This window comes from Neomonachus schauinslandi, chromosome 6 (assembly GCF_002201575.2).
Source record: "Neomonachus schauinslandi chromosome 6, ASM220157v2, whole genome shotgun sequence".
NCBI classification, from domain to species: domain Eukaryota; kingdom Metazoa; phylum Chordata; class Mammalia; order Carnivora; family Phocidae; genus Neomonachus; species Neomonachus schauinslandi.
In genome coordinates this window covers 81,446,594-81,461,769 of record NC_058408.1, presented here as the reverse complement: position 1 = coordinate 81,461,769, position 15,176 = coordinate 81,446,594, and the positions used below count along the sequence as shown (strand labels likewise).

Below are 15,176 nucleotides of genomic sequence, written 5' to 3'. Positions count from 1 at the left end.
AAATAAATAAATAAATAAATAAATAAATAAATAAATAAATAAATAAATAAATAAAATCTTTAAAAATATAATTAAGAAATGAAAGTTATCTTTTCTTAGTGACATCAATGTATAGGGGAGCTAAAGAGAGAACCTATCTGGGTTACAAAGCAAAAAAGCCACCAATCTGAGCTCTGGTCATAAATATTTAAATTGTATAAAGAATAGGTCTTTATATCTATTTTTATGAAATTTATTCCCAATTTGAAGTGGCAGTGTATACAAAGATAACAGAGCTTGTGATATTTTACAGCAACGTTTACTACAACATGCACATTATGAAGTGTTTCAAACATATACATATTAAGTTTCATGCTGAATAAATAATCCCCCCAAATTAATTTTTATTTTTACATAAAAATATAATATTGCACTCTTAACAAGACCAGTTATTTTGCATATTTTCTCTTTAAATAAATGATGGCATTCAGCCTTAAAAAGACAAAGAAGACTGAGTAGCAACCCTATTCTAATAGGGGAATAATTCCATGTTCTTGGTAGAAAAAACGAAAGCCAGACAATAGCTGCAATTTTTTTTTTTTTCTTAAACAAAGCAAATCACTTCAACGTGAATAGGAATCATCTCATCTCTGCACCTATCTGGACCTCAGAGTTCCAAGCTGGTCTGTGCAAATGATGATCTAAGTGCGGCCTGTGAAGCGTTCTTATGGACATATGCTGTCCCAGTGACAAGCACACGGGGCCGCTTGCTTCCTCTTTCCCGCATCTCCACAGCAGAGACGTTGGAATTGTGTTTTATACGGTTTTTAAGCAGAATGTTTTAGAAAGTCTGGAAGTTACAAAAGTAGTTCTGTAAACACCGTATGAACTGAATTTCCATAACAAACACGCAAGTTTTTCTTATGCAGGAATACATATGTTTATCCCGTGGTAACATCTTACTATTTTACAGTGTTGTCAAAGCCAAAAAAGCAGCGCCCCAAGTCAAAATAGAGCCATAATGGTAGAGACAGACTATGGTAGAGATTTTTAGGAATGCTGTCTTTATGGTGTGCAAGTTTTCTGTGGCGTATACTTAGATTTTTCTGTTGTTCCTAGAGTTCTCAGGTAGTACAGATTAGCAGAAACAGAGTGCACACAGTTTCCTATAAGAATTACTCTGCATCTTGTTGGAAACGAAGTAAGCTGTCTCATTTCTTTTGTAATTCTGTTTTGCGCAAGAAAACACACCCTGCACCTTAGATTAAATGTCTTATCTAGAACGGACTCTTAATACCTGTGCCCTCTTTCTGCAGAGTGGAGGCTTTCTATTGCAAATTGTTAAGTATTCAGTGCTCTGTAAATGGTAGATATTAAAGTAATTATTATTGTGTTTAAATCTTAGTGACTCAACTAAGTAAGGATATTCAATATCTAGTGTTACGGATTTTAAACAGGATTTTTACGAAAAAACAGAATGTATCTGAAATCAAATGTGTGTTTGTGGCTGTCAAAAAATTCTGGTTCCTCGGGCGCCTGGGTGGCTCAGTTGGTTAAGCAACTGCCTTCGGCTCAGGTCATGATCCTGGAGTCCCGGGATCGAGTCCCGCATCGGGCTCCCTGCTTGGCAGGGAGTCTGCTTCTCCCTCTGACCCTCCTCCCTCTCATGCTCTCTGTATCTCATTCTGTCTCAAATAAATAAATAAAAAAAATCTTTAAAAAAAAAAAATTCTGGTTCCTCTTTGAGCTAAGAAGGCAACTGGGAAAAAACTGCCTACCATCGAGATTCATTAGTAGTTTGTTTTTAGTATTCAGATATTCCATAAAATGGTGCAGAGGCACCTACTGAATAATCTACTTCTCAGAGAAAGCACTTTGCAAGTTCTAATTTCTGATCCTCTTCTTTACTTTGTGTGTGTGTTTGTGTGGGGAGGGTGGATTATCTTGGCATAAAACTTTTTAAATATAATTTTTAGAGAATTTTATATAAACAATTAGCTAACCAATTTAAATTCTACTGGTCCTTTTGGCATAATAGAAAAAAGGAGAGACCCTAATCCTTTCTTTTGAAGACCCCTGTGGGTAAACACTTAAAGAATACGATTTTAATTTATCACGTAAGACTTATATCTTGTTGGTTAGAACATACACAACCCTCTAGATTATCACTAAATTAGAACAAAACTGTTCTCTCAGGACCTTGTGAGGCTGCAGAATGTTCTGCAGATGAAGAGAGTTGGTCATTATTTGGATGATTTGTTTGGTCATCCATTTCTTCAAGTTCAACCTCCTAAAACTGGTGAGGTCAACAAATCTAGTTTGGAGCTAAAGTGCTTTGGAGAAGCGAGGTTCTCTCTCATTCATCCAGCTGCATAGCTGCTAAGGAAGGAATAGAACATTGGCTGTTTCAAGCGCTGCTGGTCCTTCCGACACCAGGCAATCACGGTCCCGTCACTATTCGCTGTGTACAGATGGTGGCCGTCACAGGAAAATGTAAGGCTGTCAAAAGAAATCCCATGTGTACATTATCTCTTCAAATTGCATTAGCATATTGGTGATCATATAGAAATTAGTGTAAAGAAGCTAAGATATCTTTACTGGAGCAGAGAGACCAATAAAATGGCAGCTTACAACTCACTGGTTTCTGCGGTAATTCTAATATAGTTTAATTGCTCTGCGGGCAACTTCGTGAAGCTCATTCTAACTAGGTGATACAGAATAAAATCAGATCAGAGAGATCAGTACATTCCATTCCTTCTTTATATATTTTCTTTTACCACCTTGTTTATGCTCTTATTACTTAACAAATACTTGAGCATAGGAAAGTTTAGATAATATAACCGTGCTACATTTTCTCTTTATAGAAATAAATGATGATTATAGGGAGATACTTTATTTCCCTGAAAAAGGAAAAGGTAAAAATGTAATGTTAATAAATAAATAATTGGAGTTTGTTAAAATTTAAATTTAGTGCATTGAAAATAAATTTAATAAAGTATAATTTGAATCACTTATTTCCGATTGATTTTTAAAGTCAAATTTGTTGGTGGAACAAAGGGTAACTGGTTGTTTATCAATCTTTTCAAGCACACTCCTGCAGCTTTCAATCACACCATTACGGTATTTTTAATAAGGAAGGAAAAAAATACAGTTTCTACAATTCAAAAACTTCCCTGGGCACTCTCCCAGGATGCCTTCTATTAGACTCGGAGCTCCTGACTCAGAAATTAAGCTCCAGAAAGACATGGACTGTGTCTCCTTGCTGTTTAGGACTCTCATAGCATAGTTCACAGTCTGTGTGCTTTAATCTCTCTCTAACAAAAATAGAGTTACAAAGTATATTATGAAGAATCCGGGGGTGGTTTACCTTACAATTGGCTTATTTGATTTAGGAAATGTGATTTCCCGCACAGGCTTTAGGTCCCATGTACTCCACAACCTAGAGAGGGAAAAAGTCATCATCTAATTATGCAAACTAAAATTTCCTTCACTAAAAAAAACCTATAATTTGTTAAAAATCATCTGGAAGGAAACACAATAAACAATAAACACAATAAACAATTAACAGTAGCTACTTCTGGGAAGTTTGTAGGGGGTGGATGTGGGAGTAAGAAAACTTGGTAAATTTTCATATTGTTAATCTTTTAAACAATTAATAGACAATATACAATTTCAAAACCACACAAAAGCTAAGTTTATTACTTAAAAATAAAACAGGAATCAGTGAAGAACCTATATCTGAAGGTGATTTTAAATCTCTAAATATTAAATATGAACATGCCTAGATATTTAAAGCTAATTTTTGCAATTGCTGTGTCCTTATGAATAAGAGCAAACAAAGGGAATCTCAACTCTTCTTACCTTACAATTCCATTCTCTAATCCCCCGGCAATCACATTGATAGATACTCCCTCAGGCTGGTTAGAGAAGGCAACAGAACAGATGATCTCCCTGCAGTGGACATGTCCAACGAGGTCCCCGTTCACTGTCCAGAGTCTGAGGTCGCTGCCTCCACCAGCTAAAACACCCAAATTGTCCCACAGGTCACCAGAGCGTGGGTACGTCAGAGCCCACAACCCTGGGTCCCAGCAGGGCAACCCGTGCACCGAGCTCATTTGTTTGAGTGATAAAATTTACAGGCAGCTCATGACTGAAGCTGTATAAATAAAATTACTACATAATAAGTCACAAAGGGCTCTGCATATTTATCTAGAGACAAGGACCAGTGGAAAAATAAAAATAAACAGATTAATTTAGAAATATAGAGCAACAAGGTAAATTAATCATGTATCTTTGTGTAATCATATTTTAGCAAATGAACTACCAAGGCTGAATTTGAAGGTACCTAGAAAGTTAAACAATCTGCAAAAACAGATGAAAATATTCTGTGAAACCATCTGTAAGAAGTGACTTATGTGACTTTTGAAGAAAAAAAAGTTATAATAAAGATTAGCTCAGTTAAAGGTATTTCTTAAAGAAAAAAAAAAAAGATATCTAATTCCTCAGAGTGCCTAAGATTGAATCTTGTAGGTCAGTGACTTACTAGACTAATTTTTTTCTTTTCAAAGACCATGAGTAACTAAACTTTCTGGAGTTTTCCAGGGGGTGGGAGAAACAGTAACTGCTTGCCATCTTCTATATTTGGGGCCTCATGATGATGTGTCTAGCCTTCTTTGGAGAAACATTCTCAAGCTGATAAAGACAGGTTAAGAGGCACGGTAAAGTTTGGGAGCCATAATGTTACTCCACTTAATTTTATCTCTCCATTAGAACTAAAAAGTGCAGACTTTAACTCTCTCCTTTATTAAGGCAATGAAAAGATTGCATAGATTTCCTATTTTATAGCAAAGAAACAAACTGTGCAAATACTTTTTTATGTCAAGATACGCTGAAGACCTTCAAATATCACAAACCCAAATGCCTTCTGTGTTGCAGCATTAGTCACAATAGCCAAGAAGTGGAAACAACCAAACATCCAACAACAGAAGGGAGGTAGATGTGTACAATGGGGTATTACTCAGTCATGGAAAGTAATGAAGTTCTGCAACATGCTGCAACACGGATGAGCCTTAACATGATGCTGAGGGAAATAAAAGGACATTAAAAAGACATAAAAGGACACAGATTGTATGATTCCACTTAGATAAAATATCTAGAAATAGGCAAATTCATAGTGAGCGGAAGTAGAATAGTGGTTACCAGAAGTTTTGGGGCAAGGAGGAATAGAGTTATGGTTACGGAGTTTCAGCTTAGGGTGATGAAAAAGTTTTTGAAATAGTGGTTGCACCACATTGTGGGTGTGGGGCTGCCACTGCATCGTATACTTTAAAATGGTTCAGATAGCAACTATAACGTTAAACATATTTACCACATACGTAGAGAAAAGAAGGTTAACAAATGCCCAGTGTTTTACTTAAGATTTCCCACCGATTAGGAGAGATTACCTAAATAAAACATCAGTAGGTAGGAGTTCAATATACTAAAGAAATACAATTGTAGACGATAAACTCCTCTTTTCCATAAGTAGATATTTCACTCTTTCTTTTGAATTTAATACTTGATAAAGTATTTTAAAAATTTATAAAGCAGCCAGATGTGTGCTAGTAAGTTTAGAAGGCTTATCAAAGATATTGATGTAGGGGTTGATCATTACCTGTAATCGATAGCTACTGCAGGCTCAGTCCTTCAAAACCAAAAATGTAAATGTGGGCCTTGACTCTCTGAAATATGGTACAGAACTCAATAGGCAAAGAATCACCCTAGCAGATTACCCAGCACCTCGGGCTACCACAAAACCAAGTAACTACTCATGATACTACAAATATCAAAACTGAGGCCTTCACTCAAGACCAGATTACTTTCATGTATAATTTAGCATGTCAACTAAAAGTCAGAAAGTTGGGCATTCCTGAAAAAAAATATTTATTCTTCCTATACATCTTCACTGAAATTAAAATAAATTGGAGAATCACTGCCCACCCCAAATTTCATAATATTATATTAAATTTATAATGCCATTGGCAACACATGACCAGGCTATGAACCCTAGTTAAAAGGCATATATTTTGATCCAGTGGCAGAATGATTTTTAAAAAATACAGAAAACATCTATTATAATATTTACATAGTTTAATAAATTTCACATCTTATCATTATAAAAACCACATCTCATAAGGACTGGCAAATTATGATCAAGAGGAAAGAGCTCGTCAGTGTAACTTCAGCCCCAACACAGAAATTTTATATACGTATGTGTAATGTGTATATACGTGCATACACACACATATAACATATATACATAAACATACATATGTTTTATTTAAATTTTGATTTTAAAATTACCTGGATGGTACTCACTAATGGGTCAAGATGTTTGATAGGCTAAATCTGATAACTTTCCTTCCTTCTTGGACTCTAAGACTAGGAGGATAAACTCTAGTTTGGGTCACTAAACATAAATTTGGCCTCTCTTTAAAAAAATCATTATTTTTATTATGTTCTCTATATACCAAATTCTTATGACTTCTCTTGTATATGTACCAAGAGGCCTTAAAAAAGTGGAGAAGGCCTTTTTGTTCATACTGGAAAAAAAAGTTCTAGCCATTACTCTATTATGCTGTTCACTCCCCAGGGACACCTGAATACCCTACTAGCCAGTTAGTAATTGCAGCAAAAGTAATTTTGTTTCTTGTTCCCTTAAGACTGGCTGATATAACATCACAGATATAAATCACTACTGGCAGCAGGAAAGTAATTAACTTTATAAAATTCAGCTCCCTAAGGATCAGTCCTAACTTTCAAATGTTGCCAAAACAAGAAAGTAGAGAACACTATATAAATAATCATTATATTATTCCCCCAGATTCCCCTTTGGTATGACATACTAAAAGCTGCTAATGTACAAATCAAGGGAGAACAATTAGCAAAAGTCATCAATCATCTACCCACACTTGTATTATCAAAGTCAACGGTTCAAAATCTTTCCCCTTAGTTATGACAATTAGGAAATAAAAATGTTTCCATGGCATTATTTTATAACTGGATGTTAAGATTGGCAAATGCTTCATACCTGATACCTTTAAAGCATGACTGAAGACATTACTTCTCCGGAATATAAGAATTAATGAATGTTTTATAAAATCAACAATAAAACTCCAAGAGATAGCTGTAGTATAATAAAAAATAAATATTTGGTCTTTGTCCCAGGTCCCTGGCATAGAGCTTCTGAAAACCCTTGTAATTTACTGTCTTTTTGTCTGCTAACAAGCTGACTCCTAGGCGGTAGGCCCTAGATAGCTTCAGGATGGGGGCCTGTTACCAGACAAACCCGCCATGAGGTTAGGAGGTTAGGATTTACAGTACCTCCCCACCTCTGGGGACAGAGAGAGGCTGAAGATTGAGCTCAAGTGCCACAGCCACTGATTCAATCAACCGTGCCTACAGAAGGAAACCTCAGAAAAATCCCTAAGTAACAGGGCTAGGAGGCTCCCGAGCTGGTGAGCACATTCATGTGCCAGGAGGGAGGTGCACTCTGACTCCACCCAGACAGGCCCTCTGGATTTCCCCCTATATACCTCTTCAGCTGGCTGCTCATTCTTTTTTTTTTTTAGAGAGAGAGCAAGAGTGAGGTAGGGGGAAGAGTAGAAGGAGAAGGAGAGAAAGAATCTAAAGGAGGCCTCCCCAGCCCGAGCCTGAAGTGGGGCTTGATCTCACAATCCTGAGATCATGACCTAGGCCGAAATCAAGAGTTGACACTCAACCAACTGAGCCACCCAGGCGCCCCTGGCTGTTCATTTCTATCCTTTGTAATAAACTACTGTAGTTAAGTATAATGTTTGACTAAGTTCTGTGAACTTGGTCGGGGGTTGGGAACTCCCAAATTTGCTAACTTTAAGTAGTTAATGTCAGAACCAAATCGCATTGTTGAGCACCCAGATGGTGTCATAGGATTGGAGAACTGTTGGTGTGAGAAAAAAACCAAACAATATAAAACATGCAAGCAAAGGATAGAGGACCACTCACTATAGATACGTCAAAGATAATCTATACTGAGTGGGCAGAAAGAGAGAATTTTTCAAAGGATTCCTTCGATGTTAAGATCCTTAAGAATAGAAATGCAAACAGAAAATTTATGAATTTTCCAACTGTTCTTTCCTGCTGGATGCGTCAAGTTTTTAAATATGTACTACTTGAAAAAACAAAACCTAAAAACATAACCTCTGATGAGGAGAGATAACTCTGTCATGTAAATTTCAAGGCAAATTATACCTCCATTTATTATAGTATAGTACTGTTCTCACTCAGGGACTGGAAGATATATATATTCAAAGCTGATCATTGGCTGATGCTTTGCACTTATGTTACGGGGAAGGTAGTAAAGTTAGTAGTTAAAAAGCAGAAGCCAAAAAAAAAAAAAAGAGAGAGAAACAAAAGCCAAGAAACTCAGATAATTATGTAATAATAACTTGCTTAACTTACATGTGCCCAAATGCAATCTTTCATATATCAGAAAAAGTTAAATTATGACAATACTAACTTTTGCGTAAGTTGGTCCCTAAATTGGTGAACTCGCTCTTGGACCTTACTGTATTTTAACACACAAATACGCTATTACTACAGTACTTAGATGAGGTTAGGGACCTGAGAGACGGAATCCATCAGCTTAACCTACACGGGAGCCAGCTAATGACTCTGCTTTGGTTCTGGGCTCGCTCACCCGAATCACACACAGTGGCGATGTCACCGGTGGTTTCGCTAGCAGAGACGGCTGTGACTGGGCTTTTGTGTCCCGCCAGGCTCTGTACATAGCACAGCCTGAAAGACCAAAGACAAATTTGCAGCTGATCATTAAGTATATTTAGATTCTCTGGTATAATTCCTTCCCTCAGTGTCTGGACCTATTATTCATAAGGCATTCCCCACTGTATTCCTAACGGATCTTTTGATTTCAGTATGATTACAAAGTAAAGTTTGTATTTCATGCTTAAAATGATCATAATGTAAAGATCTTATTTTAGTGCATCTGTTTCACACAGGAAGAACTGAAACATAAAGGAGGCAGTGTTTGAGTGGGAGACCTTCTTCTGTACCTGTTTAAATCCCATATGATGCAGGTTCCATCTCTGCTCACACTTATCATTATACTGTAGGGTTTGCAAACAAATAAGCTGGTTATCTCTTCTGTGTGCCCGTACAGATGTATCTGAGACTCCATTTCTATCTCTGAGGGCTGAAATTGAAAAAAGTCAGTGAAGTACAAGATAAAAAGCATGACAAAAGTTTTCCTAGTACTGTGTCTCAAAAATAAGAAAAACTCAAGGGACTCAAACATTCTTCTCAAGCATAGCATGTTTTAATCCATTGCAGTTCAACTCTTTCCTAAAGAGTAAAACTAATTAAACATTAAAACATGTTTAATTGTCCATAATTTCAAGAATTAAAATGCTTTTTCATTTTTTGTCTTCTTGTCCAATCTTGGTCCAAATACATACAAATATTTTTATAGTTATGATAACTGCCATCCATGTAATTTTATATTTTGTGTTTAAACATTCTCCTATAAGCATTTTCTATTTTTGACATTGTCTTCAAGACGATTTTAATGGTGTTATAATATTCTATACAGTTGATATACCATAATTTACTTGAGCATTTTTACAGATAGACATTTAAAATTGTTTCTAGTATTTTCCAAATTATAGATGCCATAATTAAATCCTTCATGTGTAAAAGTTTAGTTCTTCTGAATTATTTCTTTAGAATAAATTTTCAGAATCCTACTAGTGGGTCAGTGAATACTAATAATTTTATAGTATACTTTCCAAAGGCATTGTACCAAGTCATGATGCCACCAAGAGTGACATTACCTGTCCATAGTTACAGATTGGTTTTCTCAATGAGAGGTTGCAAACCGGTGTTCCAAGGGCCACGTGGGCTCACAGACGCCAGATGTCTATACAAGGTTTGACTCTTGTTTTCATTAGACTAAGCTATTTATTGTCTTAAAGTATTTCAATATTTCCACTCCAAAGGATATAGAAAAGTAGAAAGAATAAGAATAATAAGAAGCTGTATAGTGGGCGCCTGGGTGGCTCAGTTGGTTAAGCGACTGCCTTCGGCTCAGGTCATGATCCTGGAGTCCTGGGATCGAGTCCCGCATCGGGCTCCCTGCTCGGCAGGGAGTCTGCTTCTCCCTCTGACCCTCCTCCCTTTCATGCTCTCTGTATCTCATTCTCTCTGTCTCAAATAAATAAATAAAATCTTTAAAAAAAAAAAAAAAAAAAAAGAAGCTGTATAGTGACCACTCAGTTAAACTAATCCTAATATTTTATATGATTGACTTTTTAAACAGAGAAAAAAATTAAACATTACCCAGTTTGTGTACTGTTCTATTTCCTCTCTTGTCAGAAATTACTACCATCCTGAATTTTGTATTTGTTTCCCACGTACGTAGAACATATGTTCTACTATATGTTGCCATAACCATAAACAACATATTGTATGATTTTTCATGCTGACAAATCACTTTCTATATGTGCTATTATTCTTCAGGTATCTTTTGCATCTTGCCTTTTTGTTCACCACCACTGCAGAAATATATCTGTGTTGATATATTAGCTGCCGCTCATCCATTTTAAGTGCTATATAGTCCAGGGTTTTAGTCACATAAAAATACATATTTTACACTAAAAGGATCAAATGACCAGGCAATACCAGCTCACGTTCTTTCTTGGAACAACTGGCTTCAGCCGTGCGGCAGTTGGTTCTGTTTAGCTAGGACACGTGACGCTCAACCACACACAATCACAGAGAGGAGATGTGCTTTCACAAGGCCCAGAGTCCCAGGTCTGAGCCCCTGCTATCTCTCCTTGACTGTGACCCACCCCCACAAGGCCAGGCGTCTGCAAGCCAAAGGCCCAAGACCAGAACCCTTTCAGACCGTGCTTCAGGGTACCTGGGACCAAGGAACTCCCTGATGGAAAAGGCCCGAGCCCCTTCTTTTTCTGCCTGAGCTCTGCAGCACTTGAGTTTGTGACTCACTTCATATTCTAAGTCTCTGAAAATTTCCCAACTTCTAAATGTCAATCAAGGTTGCTTTAAATTGCATTTCTTTTATTATAACCAAATTTAACTTTTTCACATATTCATTTTCTTACGTGTAAATTTGTGTGCCTGGTTTTGTGTATTTGTTACTACATTTAAAAAAATTATTTGGGGGTGCCTGGGGGGCTCAGTCAGTTAAGCCTCTGACTACCCACTAAGCGGAGAGTCTGCTTCTTTGTCTCTCTCTCTGCCCCTCCCCCTGCTCGCAAGCTCTCTCTCTCTCTAAAATAAATAAATCAATCATTAAAAAAATGAAAATAAAATAATTATTTGGAGGAATTCCTCTACTTGTGAAATAGTATGCAGATATCTTCCTTGTTTCTGCTGGACGACCTGGACCCCCATACCAGTCTACGGACACCCAAGCCAAAGTCAAGTCTTGAGATCGGGACAACCCAGGCTGTAATTCCATACAAGAGGTGGCCTGACTGGACTCATCCTCACTCTTCGGGTGTAGTCCTTCAGGGACCAGCCTTTGGAGAAGGGCCTCCTGGGGACTCTCCAGCTTGCTCAGTCCCTGGGTATTGTTATCTGTTCCTCTCACAAGAGCTGTCCAAGGACAGTGTCAGTACTCCAGGACTGACAAATACCCTCCAGGTGAGAGCCCCCCCTGCTTATTTACCTCTCTGGCCTGGGAATTCCCTATTAGCTTGTCAGCAATTTGATGCTTTAGTCACACACACACACACGTCATGTGTGGGTGTTTTTTTTTTACTCCATGATCAAGAATATTATTTATAGGGTAAACACAGCATAGGAACCCTATAGTGGTTGTTGATAGCTTTACAGATCTTATACTTTAAAATGATTGTAAGAGTTAGCGTTACTAAATTCCCTGACAGGTCGGAAAACAATTTCCATGGACAAAATAGGAACCATGGACTACTTCATTTAAAAATGCTCTTGAGGGGCGCCTGGGTGGCTCAGTCGGTTAAGTGTCCAACTCTTAGTTTCGGCTCAGGTCATGATCTCATGGGTCATGAGCTCGAGTACCGTGTCCAGCTCCATGCTCTGCGGGGAGTCTGCTTGAAGATTATCTCCCTCTGCCCCTCCCCCCACTCACTCTCTCTCTCTAAAATAAATAAATAAATCTTCTAAAAAAATTGCTCTTGGATGACATACTACCACCTCAGATAAACCTTATATATACTCTCTGGCCACCACCGATTCAGAGAATGGAAATATAGGTGTTCACTTATATGAAGATGAGGTGGTCATACTATTTAATTAGTGGAAAAAAATGACTCAAGAGCAACTATTTATCACTTTTAGAAGACATTCCAGGCTTTCTGACATCTGGTCCCCACTCTGTGCTCTTCATTCTCAGAGCACACACATCAGTGTCCTGCAGTAACCTGTACGTGCTTGTCTCCTGCGAAGAGCCCTGCACCAAAGCCCACCTGAGCCACTGCGGTGGCCTCCTAGCTGGCACCCTTGCTCCAGTCTCATACCCTACAGTGGGCTTCCCAAAATGCTGGCTGGATCATATTACAACTGTTTAAAACATTTTAATGGGATCTTAGGTTAAGAGACGGAAACAATACTATGGTCACATTTATACCCCAAGGATCATGGGAAAGAACTTTAATAAGAGTTTAAAAGGGAGTAAACTTGGACAGAAAAGTAAGAGGAACCTAGCATCACCCCATGCTAGGAAGACTGGTTTCATCCAGTAGAACATATTTAATGATATAATGGAGAAAACTGTAATGGGGGGGGCAGAAGCAAAAGAAAAGTCTAGAATAAAATGATAATTATCTCAGTTCTAGAAGAAAAGGATAATTATCACCCTAAATTTGCCACTTATCCTCAACAGCACCACAGAGAGTTGATTCAAGAAAGGAACAACAGTAAATTAAGAGAAGTATTGCATAATATGTCTTTTCTTCACTAGACTGTTTTATAATTTTATTTTCAAATCCTGGAAATTCAGCAAATGGCTAAAATAAATTTCTTCCAGTAAGTGGTGGAAATCAAGATGGGCTACTTGGATTTTGCTACAGTCCAGAGACTGTAAGAAGGTTAAATATTAGGTGTTCTCAGCTTCCAAATTTTACAGAATCTTGCAGTGTACTCCTAAGCATTCAGGCCGACACCAAGAACACAGGCAAACAAGTATCACAATGTCATGAAAAAGTCTAAATACAAAACAGATCATGACTCAAAATATTACATCTTTGACACCAAAAGATAGGACTGTTATAATTATTTTCAAAAATTTTCATGATCCTAGTAAACCTAAAACTAAAGAGTCAGATATGTGACCTTTTACATTTTAAGAGCTTATGTGAAAAAAAAGATTAAAGAACAAAAAATTGAAGCACAAACATTTTCAGTTACTCTTGTACCAATGAATTATACTTCAGGAGCCTTTTCTTCTTCTCATGAACACGAAAACCCTAAACCACCCAAGAAGTGTGCCCAGGACCTACCGTGCTGCTGGTAAACCTGTTGGCGTAGGCCGTGATGACCCCACACTTGCTCCCAGCGAACAGGTGGCAACTGTCAGGCACCCAGGCACAAGTCGTGACCTGTGAGACAGGACAAACCAAAGACCGTCGTGTTCAGAAAGCTTGAGAAGTGCTTCTACTTCCCTGATGGTTATTTAAAAGACATACAGCCACAAAATGTAATAAACATTCTACTTGAACCGATTAAAAATGTACAAGATATAATAATACTCTGTAACGTTAAGCCAGATGTCTAAAGGCTGTTTCCGAGTTAAAATGTATTACATCATCATCATCTATGATTTTACATTTTTCTGTACACACACACACACACACACGGCCACTTGTTCCTTAGAAATTTAAACAAAATGATCCAGGATTGACTAGATCCAAGGTTGAGTGTGTGTGTAAAGTGCATGTGTATGTGGTTTCACACATTTCCCTGATTTTTAATTTTTTTGCCTTTTTCTGCTTTTGGTGGGGAATTGGGGTACATACAAAGAGACAGGTATTGCTTCTAACAGTTCTAAAGATGGTTAAATAGGAGAAGAAGGAAAGATAAGTGTGGGGAAAAAAATCTCAGGTTATTCCTTTGGGATTGTAATCCCTTCAGTCCTAACCATGGAAGTGCTATTCAAGGCCACTCAACTCTCTGGCCCAGTAAGTCTTCCTCTGGCTCTGGGCACCAGCTGATCCCCAGCGCCGGTCCCCAGCGCCTCAGCTCCCATGGGCCCCTTCTCCAGTCCCACCTGTCCCACAGCCCGCGCTCCCCTCATGCTGCACTGTGCTAAGCAGACAGAGGTCATCAGCCACAGATCTGAGCCCCTTCCTTCCTTTGTGCCTCAAGCGTCTCGGTGCTTCTCCTGATTTAAAGGAGGAAGCCCCTCTGCTTTTCAGGGCAGCCTGACACCATACCCCGAGTTCCTCAGAACCCTGTCCTTGCTCTCAGAATTTCAAGCTGTCTTTTGCTGGCTTCTTCCCCTCAAGTGTCTGCTACCTAAAAAATTACTTGCTTTCATCTTGGCTCTTCTTAACTTTTGATACATCACCCGAGTCTGCTGGACCTAATTTCATTTTTTGAATTTCTTTCTTGAATAGTTCTAACTATTTGTAAGGATTACTATTTCATGACTTCTATTCTTTCTTAGAGGTCTTCCAAAGAACAAAGAGAAAAAAAATATATATATATTTTTATATATAGAATAAAACTCAGTCTTGCAATTACCATATGGGTCTACCGAACCCTTTCATAAACCTAAGTTACATTACAGGGTTTTAATAATTTCATCTTCCCTCTGTCTCAAAACATTTTGCTGTTTCATCACTGTAGGAATTATTTCATGACTACTCAACAATTATTCCCAACTCTGCTAGAGCAAAACAAACAGGAAAATGCAGAATGATGGATCTCCTGGAAGGATAATGTAATCTGTAAAATAAACTGTCATCTTTTGGTTTTCTGATTGTACTGTCCAAAGAGTGGTATCATCTTTCAAGAAAATATAAAGGAAGACTGGAGACACTGCTTAGTACTCTGCTTTTAGCTTTCATTGAACACAACTGGGAATTCAGAATTTTTCATGTTCTACTGATAATAGAAAAGAGAACAAAACTGACAGAGGACTAGGTTTCACGATTATGAGA

General features: G+C 37.8%; 1 protein-coding gene across 1 annotated transcript in view; it reads right to left on the bottom strand.

The window, feature by feature from the left end:
- Window positions 1-1,640: 1,640 nt before the first annotated feature.
- The window catches only part of LYST (lysosomal trafficking regulator), a 162,873-nt gene continuing 149,337 nt past the window's right edge, over window positions 1,641-15,176 (bottom strand). The window contains exons 48-53 of the mRNA XM_021696219.1: window positions 13,515-13,613; window positions 9,069-9,208; window positions 8,696-8,793; window positions 3,841-3,997; window positions 3,347-3,418; window positions 1,641-2,478 (exon numbers count right to left, since the gene is read on the bottom strand). Of these exons, the coding sequence (XP_021551894.1) occupies window positions 2,340-2,478; window positions 3,347-3,418; window positions 3,841-3,997; window positions 8,696-8,793; window positions 9,069-9,208; window positions 13,515-13,613 (705 nt within the window). The 3' untranslated portion in view covers window positions 1,641-2,339. The remainder of the gene's footprint in view (window positions 2,479-3,346; window positions 3,419-3,840; window positions 3,998-8,695; window positions 8,794-9,068; window positions 9,209-13,514; window positions 13,614-15,176) is intronic.